This window comes from Mustela nivalis (genome assembly GCF_964662115.1).
Source record: "Mustela nivalis genome assembly, chromosome: 3".
NCBI lineage: Eukaryota > Metazoa > Chordata > Mammalia > Carnivora > Mustelidae > Mustela > Mustela nivalis.
The window spans coordinates 49,479,275-49,504,257 of record NC_139022.1 but is presented as its reverse complement, the minus strand read 5'-3'; the positions used below and the strand labels follow the sequence as shown (position 1 = coordinate 49,504,257).

The 24,983-nt window shown below is 38.3% G+C and overlaps 1 protein-coding gene and 1 pseudogene across 6 annotated transcripts in view; one reads left to right on the top strand and one right to left on the bottom strand.

The window, feature by feature from the left end:
• Window positions 1–24,983, bottom strand: part of CAMK4 (calcium/calmodulin dependent protein kinase IV) — a 245,869-nt gene that overhangs the window by 106,546 nt on the left and 114,340 nt on the right. For all 5 annotated transcript variants that reach the window (XM_082723731.1, XM_082723730.1, XM_082723732.1 and 2 more), the window contains one exon: window positions 80–142. Coding sequence is in view for 3 of the 5 variants with exons in the window: in XM_082723730.1 (XP_082579856.1) it covers window positions 80–142 (63 nt within the window). In the remaining 2 variants the exon portion in view is untranslated. The remainder of the gene's footprint in view (window positions 1–79; window positions 143–24,983) is intronic.
• On the top strand, window positions 19,519–19,977 carry LOC309860841 (calmodulin pseudogene; annotated as a pseudogene). Its single transcript has one exon. The product of its transcript is annotated as a calmodulin pseudogene (transcript).

Below are 24,983 nucleotides of genomic sequence, written 5' to 3'. Positions count from 1 at the left end.
CAGCACGGGCAGCGAAGAACAAAAATCCCAGTCTGTAAGTCTGAAGATTATTTGAAATAGTAGATTAAAAACCACTTACAATGTTTGGATGTGAGAGGCGAAGAAGAACTCCTATCTCAGTTCTTACAATTTTTTTGTCCACCTAGAAGGAAAACGAAAAAAAGAAAAACTGAAAGAAACTCCCACTTTAGAAATCCTTAACTTTGGCAGAGAATCAGAACCAGCAATAACCACCTGGTGAATCAGGTATTTGGCAGAGAGGCTTATTCTTAAGCTTTTTGTGTTTTTTCCCTACCCACCCCCACCTCCCGCACCCCTTTTCACTTGTATGTCTTTCTTCTCTGCTCCAGACATAAAGTCAAACTAGTTAAAAATGCGGATTCCAACTTGTCAAATCTTTTGCATGGCCTTATTTCAAAAATCATGACCCACACCACAAGTTCATCTCAACATGTCTCCTCCTCTTCCTTTTCTTTTATGAATCCCTGTCCCAAATCCATTGGAGCTGTCAGTCATTTCACTGCCTTTCTCACAGAGAGATGGGCACATAACCCAGCCAATTCTATCAGAATTCTCTTCCTTGGGCACTGTGACTGGGTCAGGGCTATACTGCCAGACCCAAGTCATCCCAATCAGGGTCCTCCCTAGAAATTGTGCTCAAATAACCAAGAAAAAGGTATTCTCTTTTTCTCTGGAATTGTGAGAGCAAGAGAAGATAGGGTCTGTCACTACCAGTAACCATTTTTTATATTCTATTTAGGTTTTTTTGTTTGTTTAAAATTTTTTTTTCAGTGTTCCAAAATTCACTGTCTATGCACCACACCCAGTGCTCCATGCAATCCGTGCCCTCCACAGTACCCACCACCAGGCTCACCCAACACCCCACCCTCTCCCCTCCAAAGCCCTCTGTTTGTTTCTCAGGGTCCACAGTCTCTCATGGTTTGTTTCCCCCTCCAATATTCCCCAACACCCTTCTCCTCCCCATCTCCCAAAGTCCTCCATGTTATTCCTTATGCTCCACAAGTAAGTGAACCCATATGATACTTGACTCTCTCTGCTTGACTTATTTCACTCAGCGTAATCTCTATTTGTATCAAATGAAATCTCTGAATAAGAGAGGCATTGCTAGCACAGGCAGATGATGCTGACAGATCTCCTCCCAAGAGTTCTTGCCTCACACTCTAGTTCAGTTTCTGCAGATGGTTATGAAGAAAATTTGGATACAGATTATTTTTAAAATTATTATTTTTATTACTTTTTCCAGTTTTATTGAGGTATAATTAGTACCCAAAAAACCCACATATAATCAATGTATATAATTTGGTGAGTTTGGACATACATATATACTTATATTTTCATCACCACAATGTAATCAACATACCCTCCAAAAGTTTCTTGTGTCCTTTCATGTTGCACACACATAGGTGCACGGACACCATGTGTGTTTGTGGTAAGAACACTTAAGATGAGATCTACCTCCTTAAATATTTAAATGCACAAGACTTTATTGTTAACTACAGGAATTCTGTATGACAGATCTCTGGCACTTACTCATCTTGTAAAATTGTAACTTTATACCCGTTGAACAACTCCCCATTGCCCCCTTCACTCTTCCACTGGTAACCATGATTCTATTGTTTACTTCCACTGGTAACCATGATTCTATTTGAGATGTCTCATATAAGAGGAATCATTCAGTGAATAGATAGTTTTTATCATAATCTCTTCGTCTTAATAAAGATTTTCTCACAAGATAAATATATTTTTCATTATTGCATAATTTTTAAAAAATTTTTAAGAAAAAAAGAAAGAACTGGAGTGTTTATTTAAGACTGTTAGCATCCAAAACTAATGTAACATTGTGTGTCAATGATACTTCAATAATAAAAATGTTTCAAAAATAGTCAAAAAGACTGTTAGTATTCAAATTTATCTTTCTCTCTACACATTTAGTTTATGTAATATAAGGTTTCCCCCTTATGTTCGTATATTTCTAATCAATATAAAATACATCATAAGATCCTTTAATTTTTTCATATGATGTATTTATATTAAACAAAAGATTTTCTAATACAAATACACATTTTAAGTATTTTTTTTTTACCACGTTATATCTCATTTATTACATATTGGGATGTCTTTTTAAACTTTTTATTATGCTTTAGTTCCTTGACAGTTAATTTATCTGAACTCTGGAAACAGTGAAAATACATCGGATTATCTGAACTAGCAATCTTCTCATGTAGTTATTTGTTTTGAATTCAGAACTAATTTCTCTTTAATAAACAATTTTGAAAAGGATAATTATTTCTCCAGTGAACTCCAGATCAGTGGTTCTCAAAGTGTTACGGGAAAACCCTTTAGGGTCCCTGAGATTCTTGAGGGTCATATATGAGGCTCTCCCTTTTCCAGTTGCATATTTGAGTGAGTCTAGATTTTTATCTATACTTGAAAGAAAACAATGAATCGAATGCAGAAACAGATAGGAATTAAACTGTCTCCTCTTTTTTTCCTCTCAAACTATCACCCATTAAGCCAGATAGTGAAGAGATTTTTGAAATAATGCTACTCTTCTCATATTTTAATTTTGGAAAATATAGTTACCTTTCACAAAAATACTATTTATGTTAAAATGTAATGGGTTTATTATTGCTGTGCTTTTAATTAATAAATACTCTTAAAAATTCTGTTCTAATCTCTAATATAATAAATGTGTATAGTTATTTGGAGTTCTTAATAACTTGAAAAGTATAAAGGGTTCCTAAAGCCCAAAAGCTTGAGAACTACTATTTTTTAAAAAAATATTTTATTTGTTTATTTGACAGGCAGAGATAACAAGTAGGCAGAGAGGCAGGGAGAGAGGAGGAAGCAGGCTCCCTGCTGAGCAGAAAAGCCTGATGTGGGGCTCGATCTCAGGACCCTCTGATCATGACCTGAGCAGAAGGCAGAGGCTTTATCCCACTAGCTTATCCCACCCAGGCACCCCCCCTTGAGAACTACCATTCCAGAATATTTGACATCATACAATTTAAAATAGAAAACAGATAGAAAAGAACAAAAATTTAGTAATAATTTAAATGAAAGAAAAAATGTGAAAACAGTCTCCTCTCCCCTCTGTTTAATGCTAGAGTCCCAGCTGAATGACATGCTGGTCACAACTTCAGAGGAGGCTAAGAAGGGAGATGCAGGTAAGAATCTTAGAAGAGGGATCTCAGAGAAAAATGGAGCATTAAAAACCAATCCAAAGAGAATAAACTAAGCGAAAAACCTGAACTACAAGTCAAAGTGATGTCAATCAAAGAAACCAAGAGCAAGTAAGGCTGAAAGGAAGACACTGACAAAGAAAAATGGACAGAAAAATGAGTGTTATGCCAGAACAAAACAAGATTGAGTCAGAAAGTCTTTCCCAGAGAGATAAACTGAGGACCACTTGTTATCTTTCTGAAACGAAGTCTCAGGGTTCCTAGGTGGTCCTATTTTGGAGAGTGGTTCCTCCATGGGTATCACATCTTGAAGGTCACACAGGTGTATATCTTCACCGCCATATCATCTCACGTCTTTCCAATCATCCTCTTGTTCCGGAAACTAGTGTTTCATTCTGGCTTCTGACTCCCCCCTCCAAGCCCTTGGGAAGGCCAAGAGAGGTCCTGAACCCTGACCTTGCCACTGAGAATTGGTGATGTTTTTCTAGAAAATAACTGTCAAGATCACCATAAAAGTCATTGGGCAGCTAGCTATCTGGACAGTCATTATTGTGACCTGAAATTAGCTTCCAAGTGCTACTGTAATTAGTTCTTCAGAAGCATCAACAGATGGCTTTAACAAATCAATATTACAAAACTGAAACCCGTAAAATTACCTTCACTATTTATAAAATACCTTGAAGAATGGTAGTTTTTTGTTACTAATAATTCACAATTGTAAAATATATAACGTACATTACTAAAATCCTGAGTTAGGAGATATATTTTAGGCCAGGTTCTCCAGCAAACAAATGTGAGGCAAGGATCAACATGCTGGTGCTTTATTTAGAAGGTGCAGCAGGGTCACAGGGACGTCCAGCAAAGTTAGAGGTGACACAACGTGGTCAGCACACCTGTTACAGTGTCACAATGAGTCATAAAGAAACAGCAGGTCCTATGGGCAGTTGCATCCACCTGGCATAGAGTACTTGTCCAGAGGAACTGTACCAGGCCACTGTGCCTTGAAGAAGTTCATAAGAAAGAGGCAGAAATCTCCTTGCCTTGGAACTCACTTCTCCTGTTGCCCACAGGTGAAATGTGGCTCTACAGTGTTAACTTTTCCAGACTTTTAGGTTGCACATCCAATCTCTTCGGAGCTGTGATGCCATACTCCTCCTCATGAGGTATTGTATCTCATCCAAATCCAGAAATTTCTGGAAGGGTTAGAAGTTTCAGCTGTGTGTCTGGTTGGCCTAAATGCATGCAGTGGACAGTGGGCAATCAGGCTCTCCTGGGTCTAGAAGACTGGACGACAGAAGGAATCTGAAGAAGCCCAAAGGAGTTTGTTCAGTCACAGTGCCTTCCTGAGTTTTTATCTGTCATAAGGTAAGCCGGCTTGACAATCATGGGATTACAGTCCTGCCTCTCTAGTTTATTGCATTTTACTGCAAATCATTAAGAGCTTTGTCTTTCACTTATATTGTTTTATTGTTCTAGTTGCCAGTTTGAAATGGATTGGGCACATGGGGTTTTTCTTAAAACCTATTTTAGCTCCTCTATTTAAATTGCTCTGAATATTCAAAGAAATATCTCCTTTCATCCTCTAAAATAACCTTTGGAACATCCAATTTTAATGGCTTTTGAAATACTTTCAACATAAAATGCATTTTTGAAGATGACACATAGGAAAAAATTAATAAAACAATTTCTTAAAAGTAGTTATTATACAGATGTATATAGTTTTAAAACTCCACAGAACTCAAGATTCCTTAATATTGAAAGAAATCCCAATTGTACTATCTTTCTCCATGGAGGGGAAAAAAGAAATGGATAAATGCATTATTCTAGAGCAACATCAGAGAAAAAGGCTCCACCATTGGAATACAGTTAATCAAACATGGACGCTTCATTATGATATATAGCAGATACACTCCAGTGCTGAGGCTGAGAAGGTTGCAGAAAAGAAGGGAGAAAAGATTAAAAAATATATGAAAAATAACTAATGAGGATTTAGGGAAAGAAAAGGAAACCAGTTTCTGCACTATGAGAATGACGGATGGAGGCAGAGGTGGTAAAGGAATTGAGAAAAAGAGGATTTTTTAAACATCAGATTTCTGGTGGACTTGAGCTACTTGGGCATCTCAGATGTGGCCTGGATCTGGACTCTGGGATTTTAAATACTCTTGGTGAGTTGGGGTAACCTGGAGGAGTAGAGACTACTGCTCTACTTCCAGGATTCAGTCAAGTACAGTGGCATTTCCACATCAAATGCTCAGCTTCATCTCGTGTTCTTTGTGGGGATTGAGACCATAAATCTTGTTTGTCTCTCTACTCCTTCTCTGGCTTCTTAGGCTCATTTGTGGTTTGAACAATGACTGGAGAACATGATGTGAAGTACAGAACTGTGCTCCTCAAAAAATTTGTGGGAAAAGGCAAAATACAAATTATTAGTGAATAAATAAATCAGCAGACAAGTGTCTTTACATGTTCACAACAGTTCTCTTCTGCATAGCTTCTGCTTAATTTATCATCCTGTTTTCTGACATATCAACAAGTATATGTTGGCACTAACATGCCTGGTGAAAAGACTTGACAGCTGGCACTTTGTTAAATTCAAGAATGACAGTTTTAGCCTACAAGGATTTAAAAGCTAAGAACTGCTGTTTGAACATGTAAAAATCAAATGCAATATACAGATAAAAATACTGAGGCTGGTATCTGCAGTAACTATGGAATTTTAACCAAGTTTGATTATTCCCTTTATATTTTTGACCTAATGGAAACCTGGACATCTCATGAACCTTATTCATCGTCTTCTCAAGTGGTGTCTTATTTTTGTCCAAATAGGAAATGAACCACTGGGCCTGAAGGATAGGTGTCCTTCTTATTCCCCATTGCTATATCTAAACAATTTCTCCTCCCTTGTCCCCCTAAAATCTCAGCTGCTTTGAAATATCTGTCATCAGCCAACACGACTTGTAACCTTTTTTTTTTTTTGTTTTAGTCATCTTCCTATCTCATTATCCTTCCCATTCTGAAGATTTTAGCATGTTTCAGCAACTTTATCTCAACCACTGATCCTGTCATCATTCTTAACAACTTGAACTTTCATGTGAATGGTCTTGTCAACATCCTTGCCTTGAGTTTCTTTGCCATTTCTTCAATTCCAACAATTTCTTCCTCCACTCTCCCTTAGTAACCCATTCCCATGGTCACATCCCAGGCTTTATCATTACCATCAATTATACAACTTCAAAAACACTGATTTGAAACCTCATACTCTCTGCTTTCTACCTCCTGTCTTTTCAGTTCTTACATGGGTATCATGGTTCATTAGTTGGAATAGTCCCCCAACTCCTTTGCTCTTATCTTCATCTGTTGGCCTTGCCAGGTAAAACCCTTAAATTGGCTAAACTCTATTCTTCTTTTGCTCCATGTCTGTGCCTGAACTGAAGTGTCTGAAATAAAATGTACGACAGTTCACTGGTCCCATTTTTAACTTATAACCCCAAATCTCAAGGGACCCGCAGCTCCCCACTCTGCAACAGAACCCTTTACACTTTCTTCTAACATCCAATACGCCCTCCTCCCTTCACTGTCCTATCACAGCCTTGCTTCTAATCCACTGAAAAGGTATACACAATATAAAGAGAACACAATCTTCTCATCATCCAATCTATTAACCTATATACATCTGTATCAAATTAATTTCATCCCTTTATTCCACAAACATTTGTGAGCACCCACTACTTGTAGGGTGTTATTCTGGGCATGAGGACACAGTGGTGAACAAAACAGATAAACTTCCTAGGAACTTTATGTTCTAAAAAGCTCATGTTCTAGTGAAGATTTAAAAAATGAAAGAAGGAAATAAAAGGTCAGAGTTGATAAATACTAAGGAAAGAGAAGAAGAAAGAAAAAGGTAAAGGGCAGGGGTGGTGAAGGGTGCTATTTGAGATGGATGGTTAGGAAAGTTCTCGTTGACAAAGTAACATGACACACGGCCATTTGGATTGGAAAGAGGAGTGTTTCAGACAGAGTAACAGCAAACATAAAGGCCCTCAGTTATGAGTGACAGCAAAGAGGCCAGCTTAGCCAAAGAAAAGTGGCAGAGGAGGAAAGTAGTAAATGATGAAATGGAGCTCCTCATGACCAGGAGTCAGCTTACAAAGAGTCATGTTGACCAGGTAAGAATTTGGTATTTTAGTATGAGAGAGGTCAGACACAACTGGAAGGTTTTGAGAAAGAAAGGACATGATCTTCGTTAAGTTTTAAAAGAATACTCTAAGGGGAGCCTGGTTGGCTCAGTCAGTTAAGCATCTTATTTTTTATTTTGATTCAGGTCATGTTCTCAGGGTTGTAAGACTGAGCCTCATGTTGGGCTCCACACAGCATGGAACCTGCTTGAGATTTTCTCTCTCCCTCTCTTCTTCTGCCCCTCTCCCTACCATCTATTTAAAAAAAAAAAAAAAAAAAAAAAAGGATGCTCCGAATCTTATAGAGGTGAAGAGATAATGGAAAGAGTAAAAGCAGGGACATGCAATAACAAGTTAGAGCATTTGTTCCAGTGAGAGATAATGGAGGTTTGGTTAGTGATGATAGAGGTTTGAAGCAGATGGATATCTTTTTTTTTTTTAAGATTTTATTTATTCATTTGACAGACAGAGATCACAAGCAGGCAGAGAAGCACGCAGAGAGAGAGGAAGAAGCAGGCTCCCTGCCCAGCAGAGAGCCTGATGCGGGGCTCGATCCCAGGACCTGGGATCATGAACTGAGCCGGAAGCAGAGGCTTTAACCCACTGAACCACCCAGGCGCCCCCAGATGGATATTTTTACGGTAGGGAAAATAGTATTTACGGGTGAACTGGCTATGGGATGTAAGACAAAGAAAAATGTAAAAGTTGTCTAGAAGTTTTTCAGCTTCAGAAATGTAAAGCATAAAATTGCCATTTACTGAGGTGTGAAAAATGAGAGGAGCAGGTTCCGAAAGAAGCTAGTAGTAACATTTTGGCCCTGCCCATTGTACTGAGCTCACCTACCAGCTGCCCCTTTCCATTTTAGCTCACTAATCATCTAGTTAATCTCCGGAGAAGCCAAAAATCTTTTCCATTCCTGGGCCTTTTCATTCTGTACTAGATAGGCTTCTGTCTTGAATTGTTCTTCACATTCTCTCTTCACATGAAGGAACACTGAATGTTCTTTCAGTGTGAGTTTGGACCCAGTAAATAGGAGAATGGAAGGGACAGCTGCACAGTGGAGGTGATGTTTCAGAGGTACAGGCAGTGATGAGTGTTGGACATGATGGGGTGGGGCAGGAAGGAGATATTAACTGTTGAGGAACCAATATCTTATTTTACATTTAACACTGACTAGCATAACATCAACCTTGCTCTCATCAGTATGGGAAGACAAACTCTAACAAAGCATGTCAATCAAATAAGCTTGGTTTTGAAAACTGTGAAACTCATTTTTTGATAGTTCTGTTAATAGCCACCTCCTGCTCCCTGCAGACTCTTAAGACACTGGCAGGACAGAAAGGAGAAAAGTAGAGCTTTGCAATGGAAGAGGAGCCCAAGGATTGGAGTAGAGTTTGGTTAAGACAAAAATGGCTCTGTGAAGTTCAAACGAGAAAGAAAGATGCTTATATTTCAGAACCTAAAACTTCTATAGTCAGATTCAGAGCAGGACAGTGTCCTTCAAGGGAGGTACCTCTGCTCCCTCATTCCCACAGTCTAAAATCGAAGACTTACTGCTCACAGATGCCAGAAATTCTTTCACAAGGAACAGCCTTTTATTTTACAGTGAATGAAGTAGACTTAAAATATTCCTGGGAGAGATGACGAGCTGAACAAAGTTTATACAAAAGATTTGGCTCATGATAGACTCTCACTAGAAACAGATTTGGGTTAACAGAGAGAGAAAAGAATGGAGAAAACACCATAGATGAAGTAGAAAGAACTATACATCTTTCACTAACTCTTTTTCCATTACTCATCTTTGTATCTCTTCCTGAGATTATGAATATAGTGGGGTAACCCTGACTTAATATCTCTTATCCTTAAAAAGACCTCATCCCTCTCTCTGTGCTTCACCTCTCTTCCTGCTTTCAAAGCATTTTTCTACTTCCCTTCACAGAAAAACTCTCCAGAGTTGTCTCTGCCTTCTTTCTCCACTTCCTCCACCCACCTTGTATTTATCTCCACTTCCTCCACCCACCCCCTTGTATTATCAGTGCAACCCAGCCTGGCTTCATCCCAAGACCTCCCCCAAACTGCTTGCGTAGAAAAAATCAGTGGCCTCCCTGGAGAGCCAAATTACTCATCTTATCTTATCAGGCACATTTGATATATTTGATCATCCCATTTTTCAAATAAAATTGATTATTCCATGTCACCATTCTGGTCTGGTTTTTCTTCTACCTTAAAGGCTGCACAAGTATTGAAATACTTCCTAACTAACCTCTCTGCTTGGATTCTTACCCTTTACAATCATTCCCTCTGCACACAAGCCAGAGTGGTGTCTTTAAAATGTAAATCAGATCGTGTCACTCTCCAACTCAAATGCTTTTATTGGCACCCATTGTGCTTAGAATAAATGCAAACTATTTACCCTGGACCATAAAACTCTGGATGGTGTGGCCTCATCCTCTTGCTCTGATGTCATTTTTGTCTCTACACAGTCCCTTCAACCACTAGATCAGACTCCAAAGACTTTGTACTTGCTACTTTCTCTTACATAAGACCGTCTGACTTCTCAGAGAGTACTTGAGAGGCCTTCCCTGGACACTCCATCAAAAGTGACTACACAAACATTTATACATACACCATGAATCATATCACTCTTACCTCTCTGTAACACTTACAATGACAACACTTACTTGTCATTTAATTAATAATTCATTATTTGATTTTTCTACCAGAACACAAGCTCTATGACACCAAGTGTTTTGTCCATTTTCTGCACATCAGTATCCCCAGCGTTATTTACCAAAGCCTGGTATGCAGTAATGTGCTGAATGAATGAGTGAATGAATGAATAATGAAGCTAGTATCTGAATACAAGAGATGGGTGGTTCAAAAAAAAAGGTCCCTGGTTTTACAGCTTTGGTTAGTTAAGATTAGAATTGGTTAGTCTATTCTCTTGTCATTTGAATCTACAGGACATTTTTTGTTGTGTTGATACTAATGGTACCTATCTTACTGGCAGAGCAAAGTACCTAATCTAGGGCCTGCGTGGATAGTAGCTTGTGGTTCCCCAACTGTGAGCCACAAAGAGTTTCTATACCATTTATTAGAGACTACAGTCTCCCAAAGTAATAGAGGGATGTTTCAAGAAATAATAAGTAATAATAAAAACTTTGGTGGAGTCACTGACTTTCTAAACACATTGCAGTAGACAGTGATGTTCCATGTCTGCGCCTCTCCCCCATCATAGAACACAGAGCCCTTCAAGCTGCCAAAAAGGACACCTGTTCTTCAAACAGGACATCTTGCCTTTGTTTGTGTGATCAATGCTTTGTATTAAACATGAGAGAAAAAATTAAAAGAAATGATGAAAATCAGTAACTTGGAGCCACGCAAGCGAGAATGTAATATGCACTCCTGAAGAAGGAGCTGGGAGGCCCTCAGGAAGAAGAGAAGTAGAGGGATGTGACTGCAAATTCTGTTTGTCTCTGTGCCTGCTGGGGCACAGTTCAGGAGGAAAGTTTTGCTGAGTCTCTACTCCCCCAGATTCCCCAATGAGGGCGTGTCAACACCACTACAAAAGATCCTTGCAAAAGAGAAGGTGAAATCCTATGATTAAAAAAGGAATGGAATGTCAGTCTCCCAAATTTTCTTTTCGGGGGCATGTTGCCAAGGCTGGAAGAAAATAAAGAGGTAGTATAAATTTTTAGAGTATCATAGCCACATTAAAAAAATGTGAACTATAAAACAGAAGAGTAAGGAACATACCCACCATTGTAACCATTAGCATTTTGGTTCATTTTCTTTTAAATTTCAAACTCTGTTTCTTTACATACTTCAAATATGGAGAATTTTGTTTCTTACAATTTTCATGAAAAATAATATAACATTTTATGGATATCTAACACTCACAAGCAGAATATAAAGCAGTTTCCTAATGCTCCAGTGTCATCAATGACTACTTTTTTTTAAAAGATTTTATTTATTTATTTGACCCAGGGAAGAGATCACAAGTAGACAGAGAGGCAGGCAGAGAGAGAGAGGGAAGCAGGCTCCCTGCTGAGCAGAGAGCCCGATGTGGGGCTCCATCCCAGGGCCCTAAGACCATGACCTGATGTGAAGGCAGAGGCTTAACCCACTGAGCCACCCTGGTGCCCCATGAATGACTATTTTTATCATTAGATATTTAGGATTTCTTAAAATTTGCTACTAATATAAATCATTCTGTAATGAATATCCATGATTGTACTTTATTTTAAAATGCAACTTGAATTCTGGTTCTGCCATTTAGAGTCCTTGATAAAATCATTTATCCTATCTGAGGATTATTTTGATTTCTTCATAGATAAAACAGAGACAATAATTGCTATCTACAGTATTATTGTTATAAGGAGTAAATTAAAGTATATTGAAATCTCCTGGCTCATGGTAGATGTTCAGTGCATTTCCTGAAAGGGTTTTGTAAAAGTAAGGTGAATATTTCTTAGTGTTCTGTTTTCAATTTTCTGTGTTTTTCCATAAAAATTACTGTAATTGAAACAAACTAAATTTAGAAGTACTAGGATATTTGAAAGTGCCAGTAGTAGTAAGTGAAAAAGTCTAATAAACTTGAAATATGGTTTTGTTCCTGTTTTCTTCTAAAAATGAAAGATATCTTCATCAAAATCCTAAACTGTATCCAATATAATCTTATTTGAACGTAATAAAATAGGGGAGCAGATATCTGTTTGCATTTATATTTAAATGCCTTCCTTCACCTTTTACGAAGATTAGGATAAGAACTGCACTACTTTTGTTAAGCTCCACGGAGGTTTTAAGACCAATTTCTTACATTTATTAACCACTGTTGACTGCTGAGGTCACACCTGAGTTACTTCAGACCTGGGTATCAGCAATGTCCTAATTCTAATTCCTATTAGAAATTAACAAACTGCATCATTCTCTTTTACTGCTGAGATAGGGAAACTGAAAGAATGCATAAAGACCTGCTTTTTGTTCCTTTTCCTTCTTCTGTTCTTGCTAGGACCTGCACCACCACTTTGTACATGCCTCAATGCACGTAGTGTAAGACAAGGAGTTACTGATTTCTCTAGAATAGATAGCATCTAAGGAAGAACCCGGTAAGAAGGACTAGATACGGCTGTCATATGCCTATTTCAGATCACCAGCACTGGACATCTCGATGTCAAGTTCCCAGCCTCCAAGAACACTTGGCCCTCATCTTTGTTCTTGGTGGTTCCTGATGACTGAGAGGACGTGTACAGCAGATCATGATCCTCAATTAAAAAAAGAGACTCATCCTCTACCAAAGACAAGACTCCATCCTCTCCTTTCTGAGTCTCCAGGCACTGTAACTGCATGCTCTCCACACCTGCAATAAACTCTGCTTTTACCTCTTGCTGGCTCACATTTGATTTCTAGTCTGCATGCAGCCAGGGACCCCCTTGGCTGGTCCTGCAGGACCTCTCTGGGTCCCCAGACCCAGCCTGCCAGGATCAGTGACTTTTAGTAGTTTTTATGTGGTCAAGACAGTGCTTTTCAAAATGCTTTTAAAGTTATCAAAAAGGCATGGAAATACAAAGTTTAGTTTTGATTTTGTATTTATTTCAGTTGGACAGCAATGACTCAGGTGTAAAATTCCGAAACCATCTGAAGTGAGGGGTAGGTAGGACGCTGTATACTCTAGAGGCTCTGAAATATCCATTTAATTCTCAAACTAAGAGATCATCTATTGGTTATAAAACTGACTAGGCATTCAAAAAAGTTTATGACTTTGTAATCCATAAAATAACAGAGACAAATATAGCCTTATAAACATTATTATTTTAAATCCCATCAATTACATCTTGGGGTTGAATCCCTTATGAGGCTAACTTTGAATAGGGGAAAACCTATCAGAAGCTTTATTATTACTATTAAGATCTTTATTAGAAGTTCCTTAACTGTTCTTACTTAGATAAGTAAGGCTTTCAAATATGCTAGTTAATATTGTTCAAGGATGCTAAAAACTTTCTTAAAAATGAAAAGCAAGGGGTTATTGATTAAAAAAAAAAAAAAGATTTTAAATGACCCCAGAAGCAATATAATCATGCTTTGGGGCCAGAATTTTAAAGAAAGAGATAGTAGAAATCTTGATGATTCAAGGTTTGATAAAAATTTCCATTATTGATATTGCTCCAGGGCAGTATTCCTCTGATTTGCCTCCCTTGCTGAAGAAGCATCTTAACATGAGTTAATCCCAGAGCTTCACTTTTCTGAAGAGACTAGATACTTCTAGAAATCTGAAGCTGAAGTGTGTTAGCTCAGTTCTTCTCAACATTTTTTTCTTTAGAGTGATATGGACATCCTCCCCGTACTCCCAGTAGTTTGTTCTTAAGTCTGTTCTGGGTTAAATGGCTCAGAGTTTTAAGGTCTCATGCGTGAGTAGTTGGGTGGACGTGCACAACATTCCATGATCATGCCCTAGCACTGTTCCCTCTCTGATCTGCTCCTGTCCCTGAATGTCTGACCATCATGTGACCCTATGATGTATCTCCAGCTGTCTCTAGCCGCTGGGGCCCTCACTTGGTTAGGTGTTTATACAGTCAGCATCTGGTGATGTCTAGATGCATGGGTACTTCATCCTCACTGGAAAGACCATGCCCCTGTGGGTTACTTAAGCAAGCACAGAAAGAACAGAGCAAGGGAGAAATAGCTCTGAGACAGATTTATGTTGAATATTTACCTTACAGAAATACCTTTAAACTAATAGAGACTCTTAAATGAGGAAAAACTGAGATATCTTTGGCTGGAAAGTTTAAGCCTCTTTTCTGATATCCAGGGGCACTAGTCTTGGGAAGAATTTTAATTGTCATAGAAAATAGAGGATACTTTAATTTTTTTTTTTTGGCAGATAAAAATGTGATAGGTAAATTTTGATACTTATCCATATTCCCCTTCATAAAAATGTCAAATTTTAAAAGATGACAATGGTAACCTTGGATCTGCTTTATCAATGAAAAAAGTCATTCACAACTTATAGTACTTCATTATGTATGCCCCTCCCTTGACACTGATCACAATACCCAAATGTGTCCTCATGTTACTATGGGAAAATAGTTCTAGGCTATTCCGATCTCAAAATCTAAAAAAAAAAAAAAAAATCTTCCCAATGACAGCTTGGTATGTTGTGTGTGGGGGGGGGGAAGCACTGTAGATATAAAAACTCATTTGATACATTTTTGAGATTTCTGGAGTAGAGATAAAGATGAGAAGCTTTAACTAAACTTATCTTGTGATGTGGACACTTGCAGCAGAGAAGAAACTGGAATTTCATACACACAGCCATGCCTGGGGTCACTGCATTCCATCTACCATTAAGACAAAGTGTGAAGAGGAGTGCCTGGGTGGCTCGGTCGGTTAAGCAACTGCTTTTGGCTCAGGTCCTGTGGGGATTGAGCCCCACATCGGGTTCCCTGCACAGTAGGGAGCCTGACTCTCCCTCTCCCTCTGCCTCTGCCCACCCCCTGCCCCATTACTTGTGCTTGCTCTCCCTCTTTCAATCAAATAAATAAAATATTAAAAAAGACAAAGTGCAAAGATTCACACCAAGCAATGTGTATCGTTTGCATATTACACACGCCCCAGTTACTGCTCTTTATTTGATAGTGAATATTGTGTGCTGAAACTCATTAAACTAAACTTTTAACAACAATTTGGAAAAGAAATATGTTGCTTGTGTTCTCTGCACATAAGGAATATTATTTACCTTTGTTACCAGTGTGATTTAAAAATACACTCAGTTTCTCAGTTTCTGTGTCAACAAAGGCTTTTCTTCATTGTTTATCAGCTTAGTAAAGAGCAATATCCAGTGTCAGTGTCAGATCTGGGCCATGATCACTCCTACCTTTGATCTTTTTTTTTTTTTTTTTTTTTTTGGCTTTTTCTATCAGGACCTCACTGGTATAAATAAAAAGGACCCAGATTGGGACTCAAAAGCCTTGGGTTCAAATTCTATATCCTATTGTGTACTTTGGACATGTCTTTCTTCTAAAACTCCCATAAGTAAATACTCCCAAGGGGCACGTTGTGTTAACAGGTGAATGGGGCCACACAGTGTTTAACAATCAATGTGGGCACCATTCTTATTAGCACCATGCTCCTTCAGTGTTAAAACTTCTGAAGAGGCATAGGGTGATTTGAGGGCACTAGTTTAAAAAAAAAAAAAAAAAGGCAGTTGAAACCTGTTGGGTCCACAGTTCCGGGAATGCAGGAGGAACAATAGAAATGACCGCCGGGGCCACCATCTTCCAGTCCCCTCCCCACCTCTTTCCTTAACCTTAGACTCTCCTGCCAAAAGGGTATACGCCCAGGTCACGTCTCCATAGGTAACCTAATACCTATGCAGGAAACAGGAGTATCAGGAGCCCTCACCCCATACCTTCCAATCACCAAATATGGATGTGAGCCCTTGCTCTGCCTCGGCCAATAAAAGACCCCCGCCAACTCCCTCCCAGTGCAATTTCCCCGACTCCCTCTCTCTTTCTTTCTTTCTTTCTTTTTTTTTTTTTAAGATTTTATTTATTTATTTGACAGAGAGAGATCACAAGCAGGCAGAGAGGCAGGCAGAGAGAGAGGAGGAACCAGGCTCCCTGCTGAGCAGAGAGCCCGATGCGGGACTTGATCCCAGGACCCTGGGATAATGACCTGAGCCGAAGGCAGCGGCTTAACCCACTGAGCCACCCAGGCGCCACCTCCCTCTCTCTTTCTGTGCCCACCTCCTCCCAGCGCGACTTTCCTGGCTCCCCTTCTCCTGAGCCCTGAAACTTTGCTGGAGACTGCCTTTAATAAATCTTGCCTTGTGCCTAGCTCGCCTGGTGCCGTGTTTATCTCGCCTGTGAAACTTTACAAAACCTAATTCAATAGTGAAAATTATTTGAATCTCTTCTACTTAATATCCCCTGCACACAGCATTCATTTCCTCTCTTTTAGCAGATTAGTGGTTTTAGAGTTTCATGACTTTATATATATATATATATATATATATATATATATATATATATATATATATATATTTTTTTTTTTTTTTTAGATTTCTTTCTCCCCTCTCTTCTCACATTGTTTGGGTGGATGCAGCTTTGACCATCATTCAGCATTATACCATAAATATAAAAATAAAAATTTATTGAAACGCTCTTCTCTATTAACACTAATTCTATAGTTTTTCTTTTTCCTAGTAAACTATGAATCCCAAGACTGGTTTGAGGCCAGTAGGCTCTGTTCCTTCAGGCTGTCTTCAGCTCTCTGGTTGTGGACCACTGGGTACAACTCCCTAGCTCTGATCTTCTGACCTTGGTTCCTTTCAACTTTCATGCTCCCAACACCTCTCTTCTGGTTACAGGCCTTTCACATTCAGCTCTCTGAGAAGTTTCTAATCTCTTTCTTCTACTTGGGTGTGGCAACATACGCTCTTCCTATAAGATTTCCTGTTTGTGGCTAGGTAAACATCTTCCTTTTAGGGTGAAGATCACTTAGAACAAGCTGCCCACTACTTAAAAAATACTAGAGGTTTAAATGTGATCATCTAAGTCGCTGGTGTCACAGCCAAGTGTGCTTCCTTTCAGGCAACGGTATCCGAGCATGAGCCTATATTCTCAGTCTCTCTTTCTCCCCCATCTCTCACTACCCTTCACAGCAGTTTGTCTGAATTAAGGTGTTTATTTTTAAAAAGGCAACAAAATACTGTTGAGAGAGCCATATAATGAGAAGACAGATAAGCAAACTAAATTGTGACAGATTCCAGCAGCATTTCTACCAAAAAAAAAAAAAAAAAAAAAAAAAAATCAAACTGCAACAACTAATTCTCTGAAAGAATGTTCAGACTTCCAAGTGGATCTCTGAATGGTTAAAGCATATAAATCAGGTCAAGTTTTTAACATTCCACTCCACTACCACCTTTTTCTTTTGTAGACATATACTTGTCATAAACTGAATAAAATTTCCCTGTTCCTATTCCAGGAAACCTGGCTTAACAGTTCCTATGAAAATAAATAATAGGTTTCAACTGACAGAATGCTTGAAGAAGTTTCACTTCACTTGACGCAACTTGTTATCTGCAAGCGACTTTCCTTAATGTGTTCTGAGATCTCAATTGGGCTCAGAAAGTCTATTTGAGCTACAGATTTATATTCTCCTTTCCTTCACTGACCAAAGGAGACTTTGACTTCACTTTTAGAGCATATCCATGAGTGGTTAAAAGTGGCTATGGCATCATTTAATAGATGCATATCTTTAACTCAGATGGACCCAGACATCTCTTTTACATACATCATAGCAAATGGAAAATAAACGGCTCATGGGCAGTTTTCTGTGTTCCCAAAAGCTAGGCATAAAGAGACAAGAGCAAGTAATCCCAAATTTACCCAGTGGGATGAATGGTATTATCTCTATTTTAGGATGGAGGATTCTGGAAATCTCCTCTAATGGAGATGACCTGAAGATTCACCTACCAAGAATTTGGGAAGAGGACAATGTATCTTCTGTAATTTAATGGAGAACAACCTTTCAAATTCTCCTGCTACATCATAGTTATATACTCAAATAGTTAACTCATAAGAATATAAGGAAAAGTGAATAGACATTAAATACTAAATCACAGAATGATTAGCAGATCACAATGTGTGTGTCTTCAACTAACTCAGAAGAAAGGCCTCTTTCATCCTTTAGCACTTATGGAAATTTTATAAAAGTTAAAGGCATTTTCTCATAAATTAAATTATTCAACAAAAACCTTCACAGAAATTGATAGGTAGCATTACATTCTAATAACTAAAATAGGGCAAAATTTAGACCTGGAACAGCTTCTACACTGTGGATGTAGTCACACTGCTCCAATGCTGAGAAACAGATAGAACCATAAGGTTGAAAGCACTCTAAATCTAGTAATCACAAGCCCCCAAGATTTGTTTACATAGGAGTTCACAGGATCAGAAATTTTTATTTAGCACCAGATTGAATTTGATAATAGTAGTAAAATATGCACCCATTTTGGCAGAAATTTTAAAAACACTCTAAAAACAATATAATTCATCTTATTCATCCAGAATTGCACAATGTGCCGGGTGCTGCTTACCACTCAGTTTTAAATGAAGCAAATGAGAACATCAGAATTGCAAAGAAGGAGCGGGTACTATCATAATATAAAATGCTTGTGTGGAGCTTTTATAATCAATAATAAAAATAATTTTCCCATTTATAACAAACTTCCTGGGTGTTGAGAAATATTTTACCCAAATTATCTCACTTTAATCATCACTAGAACACTATGAGCTCAATGATCTTGAAGCCATTTTACAGATGAAGAAACTAAATTTCAGAGATTTATATAATTTGTTGTAAAGCCACACAAGTAGTAAGTGGCAGAAGGGATTTTGAACTCAATCTGTCTGGCTCCAGAGCCCATAATCTCACCCCACAACTACACAATCACTCTTAAGGAGAGTCAGAATACCTATACATGCTGAACTCGCATTCCAGGATTGGCTCTCAGACTCTGGTTTTATATACTGAGACTCAGTACTGGGTACTTCATGAAAGGGCACGGATTTTACAGTAAGCTGAATGCAATCTCTTCCAAGAGCTGAGCCATACAGCTAGAAATTTCATCTCAATTCTAGAATTCAAATATTTGTCTCCAAAATTCCAGGGACACTATAAATGATTGGTGAGCATGATTTTCTTAAATCTCACTCAGTTCTTGAATATGAGCTATACGGATGGGGCTGAAGTGTGATTATTTAGATATGACCTGAGGTATGTACTTCTCAGGAAAAAAGGTAAAGCCTGTGACTCACTCCTGAAATAGTAACTGCATTATCACTGTGCCATTCTTCCAAAGTTGTGATTCCATTTAACTCAGCAAAATTCAGTCCAAACTGAAGGTTCCTTCTGCTGAATCTGTTCAAATTCTGACACTTTCTCGAATCTGTTTTTCTCATTTTGCACAGTTTTAAGTTCAGCATATTCGAAAGTCATGTGATATCAGTAAAAAGTTTCTGTCTAGGGAGTTGCCCGGACAACACCGCCAGAGCAACAGAGCAACAGGCAGAGGCCAGCACTCTGACCAAGCAGCAGCTGCAAGCTGAATGACATATTACAGGCTGACCGAGGACTGAAGAGCAGATTGCAGAAGTCAAAGATGCCTTTTCGCCATTTGACAAGGATGGTGACAGAACTGTAACAACAAAGGAATTGGGAACTGTAATGAGGTCTCTTGGGCAGAATCCCACAGAAGCAGAGTTACAGGACATGATTAATGAAGTAGATGCTGATGGTAATGGCACAATTGACTTTCCAGAATTTCTGACAATGATGGCAAGAAAAATGAAAGGCATGGACAAGTGAAGAAGAAATTAGAGAAGCATTCCATGTGTTTGATAGGATGTCAATGGCTGTATTATGGCAGCAGAGCTTTGCCATGTGATGACAAACCTGGGAGAGAAATTGACAGATGAGGTTGATGAAATGATCAGGGAAGCAGATCTTGATGGTGATGGTCAAGCAAACTATGAAGTGCTTGTACAAATGATGATAGCGAAGTGAGGACACTATACAGAATGTGTTCACTTTCTTGTACAAAATTGTTTATTTGCCTTTTGTAACTTGGCTGTAAAATGCTGTCAAAAAATATGCACGTGCAATAATGAGGACTTCACTTCTCCATGCTTTCTTCCATTACCTTACTGTCATTTTCTTGAAACCGTATTTTAGAAAATCGATCAAGTAACATGTTGAATATGGCTTACTCTGGGTATATCTAAGCCCTTCTGCACATCTGAACTTAGAGGGAGTTGGTCAAATGAGGAAACATCTGGGTTATGCCTTTTTAAGTAGTTTTCTTCGGGAACTGACAGCATATTGTTGAAGTGTGGAGTTGTAACTCTGAGTGGACTATGGACAGTCACAATATGCACTTAAAAGTTGCACTGTTGCAAAATGGATATTATCCAGGTACTCATACACTGGTTTTTTTGTACTGCTTATCCTGTACCAGAAACATTTTCTTCTATTGTTGCTTGCTTTTAAACTTCATTTAGCCTCTTGAAGAAAATATGCTTATGGAACAATTTGCCTTGAATCCACTTCAAGTTGATTTGTTTTCCAATAAAAAAATTACAATTTACCACCCCCCCTAAAGTTTCTGTCTTCTAAATCATGGGTTATCCCAATAGCTGTGCTAGTTAGAATCCTTTAATGTCCCTAAATTGTTAATCTGAGGTAGTAGCTTTGTAAGTCCTTTTTCTCTACTTCAATTTCTTCTAAATATCACATAAAATGGAGATGATAAAGGCTCATGAGTGAAGGGGAAAAAAAGGTAGCCTTGTTTCCTTCACCCTTGATTCATGTTTTACAAAGTTCATGGAACAAGTCCCACTGATATCTGCAATCACTTAGTTCTTCTATGCAAGGCAATAAAGAACTTGGCGTGACCAAAATGGCACTGCCTATGAGTCTATACTTGTTTCAAAGCTAAAGTTCCAAATCAGGCCACTTTTTTCCCAAGAGGAGAGTATGGATGCCACTCCAAGGGATTTGATGACTATACCAGTACAAGGAACTTGAATACTTGCAGGAAAAATTAAACAAATTCATGATCACAAAAGCCTTTCAATTCATTTTCTTCTTTGTTTACTCTTACTGTCCTCAAAACTTTGTCTGTATTAATGACACAATGAGATGAACAGATATTGCTTTTGGAAATGTCTAGGTTTTTCAGTAAAGTGATGGTTCAACTAATTTTCTGGCACTTCAATACATTTGTAATAGAGAGAGTCACTGGAGTTTACCATAACATTTTTAGAAACTGCAAGATTTTGAAATGCTTTTTGAATGCCAGAAGAAATGCTAATTTATGATAAAATAGGATGTCAATGTTGAAGTATGTTTTAACCTAAATTTTTGGCTATGAGAATTTTCATATATACTGAGATATTGAAATACCCAGCATGGATGCTAGTATATTGTCTTATATTCAATAATTGTTGATTTTTGCTATATTTTCTTTCTCTCCCCATATGTATACACACTACTCACATAATTTTTTGTTGCTTAAGTATTTGAAAGTAAGTTGCAGACATTATTACTTTGGTTAATATGTATTTTGATGTATACTAATTCTATGAAGTATAGTTGTCTATATATAAAGTATATGGTATTATATACATATAGAAAATATGTCAGTTAAAAATATTTTTATTATAATTACACATTAATTTCCCATAAAGACATTTTTATTAGTCAAAATACCCAACTGTCTAAACATGACAATTTGTGTTTATTATAAGCATTAACCCTGTCCTTACCTGATGACCAAAGAAATATGGATTTCTCCATAAGAGCTAGTGCTTTAGTCTATCTTCCTGTGGATAAATGAGAGTCAGTGTCTATCACCCAGACATGTAAGTGCCTAACGGATACTCAGTGATGAATTAGGAGTAAGTCTCTTATTGCCAATGTAAACTAAGTCCTTCTCCAAATATTAAGCTATAGAAAGGTACATCATATTGCCACAAAATAAAATTTGGGCAAATTGCCTTTAAAAAGTATTTAAACAGATCCTGGGAAAGAGGATTATTGTTATCAAATAATTATAAAAGAGATGAGAAATCTTTCTTGGGCTTAAAAGTGTTCATATGTGAATTTAATCACCTATAAACTGGATTGAGTTTTCTTAGGTTTATTAACTTTCTTGAATATGATATAAGTTTCACTTATCTTCAAATAACAGATTGAATACATATTTTGAAATTCACCTCGGAAGTCTTTTCTTATAGATAGTATTATGGGCAGAATTTTATCCCCCCAAAAAAGATTATATTGAAGTCCTAACCAGCAGTACTTCCAAAAGTGACCTGGTTTGGAAATTGAGTTATTGTGGATATAAGTTCACTGAAGATGAGGTCACAGTAGAGTAGGGTCTGCCCCTAATCCAACAGGAATGGTGTCATTCTAAGAGGAAAATTTGGACACAATGTGCAGAGGGAAGATGAGTTGCAAACACAAAGGGAGAAGGTGGCTACATGACAACAGAGGCAGAGATTAGAGTGACACATCTGCAAGGCAAGTTTCTGTCACCAGGAGCAGGAGAGAGGCATGTGAAATGCCAATTGAATATTACCCCCACCTTAAAAGACCACCAGAGACGTGAGTCAAAGCCAATCAGCACGGGTCGTTTATTGCAGGTTCGAACCTGGACCTCTGCGCCGCTCGTTGCCGATAACGCCGAGAGGTTCAGAGCTGGGTTGGTGCAGGGTTTTTATCATGGAACAAGTTCTCCCTGAGCACTCTTAGAAAGTATCGACCCTGCCAAAACCTTGATTTCAGACTTCTGGCCTCAGAACTCTAAGAGAATAAATTTCCATTGTCTTAAGCCTCCCAGTGTGGTAGTTTATTACAGCAGATCCAGGAAATTCTCACAGTTAGCTGATAATAGATGATAGGTAGATAAATAGATATGATGAGGGAGCAGGAGGCTGGCTGAGGACAAAGTAAAAGCTGGCGCCTTGCACCCCCTCTTCACCCACTCCCCTCCATATGTGTAGCATTCCTCAGGCACCCCTGACTGCCATAAAACGATAAATAGTTAACTTGCAGGGATCGCAATCCTGCAGAACAGGAATCTCCCTTGCCCTACAAGATGTCCTAGAGACCTAAACAGGGAGGTTACCTTATCAATAGCACAAATTTCCAGAGGCAAATAACTCTTGGTTCCTGAAGCCCTAATGTCCCCCTCCCACCATAAACTGGAGGAGACTGGAGTAGAAAGGAATGTAAATGATAGCCAGATCATAATGCCCCACCAAGAATCTCCCAACAATCTTGATGTTAATACCTGACCTAAGGACGACATTGATCAAGCCATAAGGGCAAGGACTCCCCCCAGCACCTTGTAGGCCCTCCCTAGCATGTGAGAACTCTGTTGAAGTCTCCCATCCCTTCACCACCTCCCCCCAACCATGGGGTATATAACATGCCTACCCTCACAACCCGGGGCAGCAGCTCTTCCTGCCCATGGGTCCTGTCCCCGTGCTTTAATAAACCACCATTTTGCACCAACGACGTCTTAAGAATTCTTTCTTTAGTCGTCGGCTCTGAAACTCCTCACCCCACCGAACCTGACTTAGGTTCTGGGACTTCATCAGATAGACAGACACTCTTTCGGATCTTTTAGGTTTAGGTCTAGTCATAAAATGAAGACTAGAGGAATTATCCAGTAAAGTAATATAGTGGTCCTAAAGTTATTAGTTGAACCACCAAAAACTGCCATTTTTTGTAGGTAAAAAAAATGATTTAAGAGAGGTAGTTTTATGTGGCTCAATCTAATAAATAGATTGATTAAATAATTCCATTTCTAAAGTCTCCTCTTTCCTGAAAGAGCAGATCTTTAACTGAATTCACTAGGAAAATGGTTTGTTTTCCTTGCATTGCTTTTCTTCTATAAAGCGATTCCTAGGCTTCATTCATTTCATTTAGAGAAGGAAGTTCTGTCCTCCAGACCTATAAGAAAGGAAGCGCTGGAGGCAATTCCTTTTTGAGGTTTTGCCTCTGTTCTCTCATTTACACATCTCTGTGCATGGTTTATTCTAGGAGACAATGCTGGGGATTCCATCCAATTCATGTTCAAAGCTTGGGTTTCTCCAGGGGATTTTCTCTCATTCCATTTGGCACAGCAGTGACAGTGTTTGACAACATCTGCCTTCCAGCACTGCTCGACAGCTCCATCTGACACTTGGTTCCCATCCACATTTTCTTCCCGCCTGTCTTCTGAGGAAGATGTTTCCACAACAGAGGTGGAGAAGAGAAGACAGCAAGGGCAAACCAGAGCTTTACTTTCCCAGTGAATAACTCACGAACTCACAAAACGTCTTCTCCTGTCTCTTAATCTAATTCAACCAAAGATTTTTGACATAAACTTCTCAACCAGCTCTTCGTACTTTGGGATTCTGAGCATTCAAACACCATTTCTGAGTGATTCTTCTACACATTCATACAGCTAATCCCTTTCAAAGTTTCCTCCACTCTGAAAACAAAACAACCACTCACAAATTTTACTGACAGTTTTTTTAACCAGCAAGAAAGAATATAATCAAGTCCGAAAACATCTATGTGACCACTGCTAAAACATGCTTACTTATCTTCATAAAAAGTAGATATTTACTTACAAGTTCCACTTCATAAAATTGTGATAATCCTTAGTTCAAATAAATGTTATGACTCTAAGAAATCGATTTAAGAGAAAATTCTAAATCTTATCAATCAAAAGATTCCTCTACATTCTGGAGTACTTAAATTATTGCCTACACCAAATAGGAATCCCTTTGGGTTTATAGTAGCAACTGCCATTTAAACTGTCTTTATTAGTTTGCTCTGGCTTTAAATTCTAACAGATTGTTTCAAAATGTCATTCTACTTCTATTCAATTGAAAACACCCTGCCATTACTCTCTTCATTGTATGAGATTCTAAAATTTCTAAAATTTCCCTGGGCCAGACAATACATAAACAATTGGCGATATTAGAAAAAAAATAAAAATAAAAATCCTTCAGCCTAAAAGAGGTATCATTTGATTTCAAGATTTATG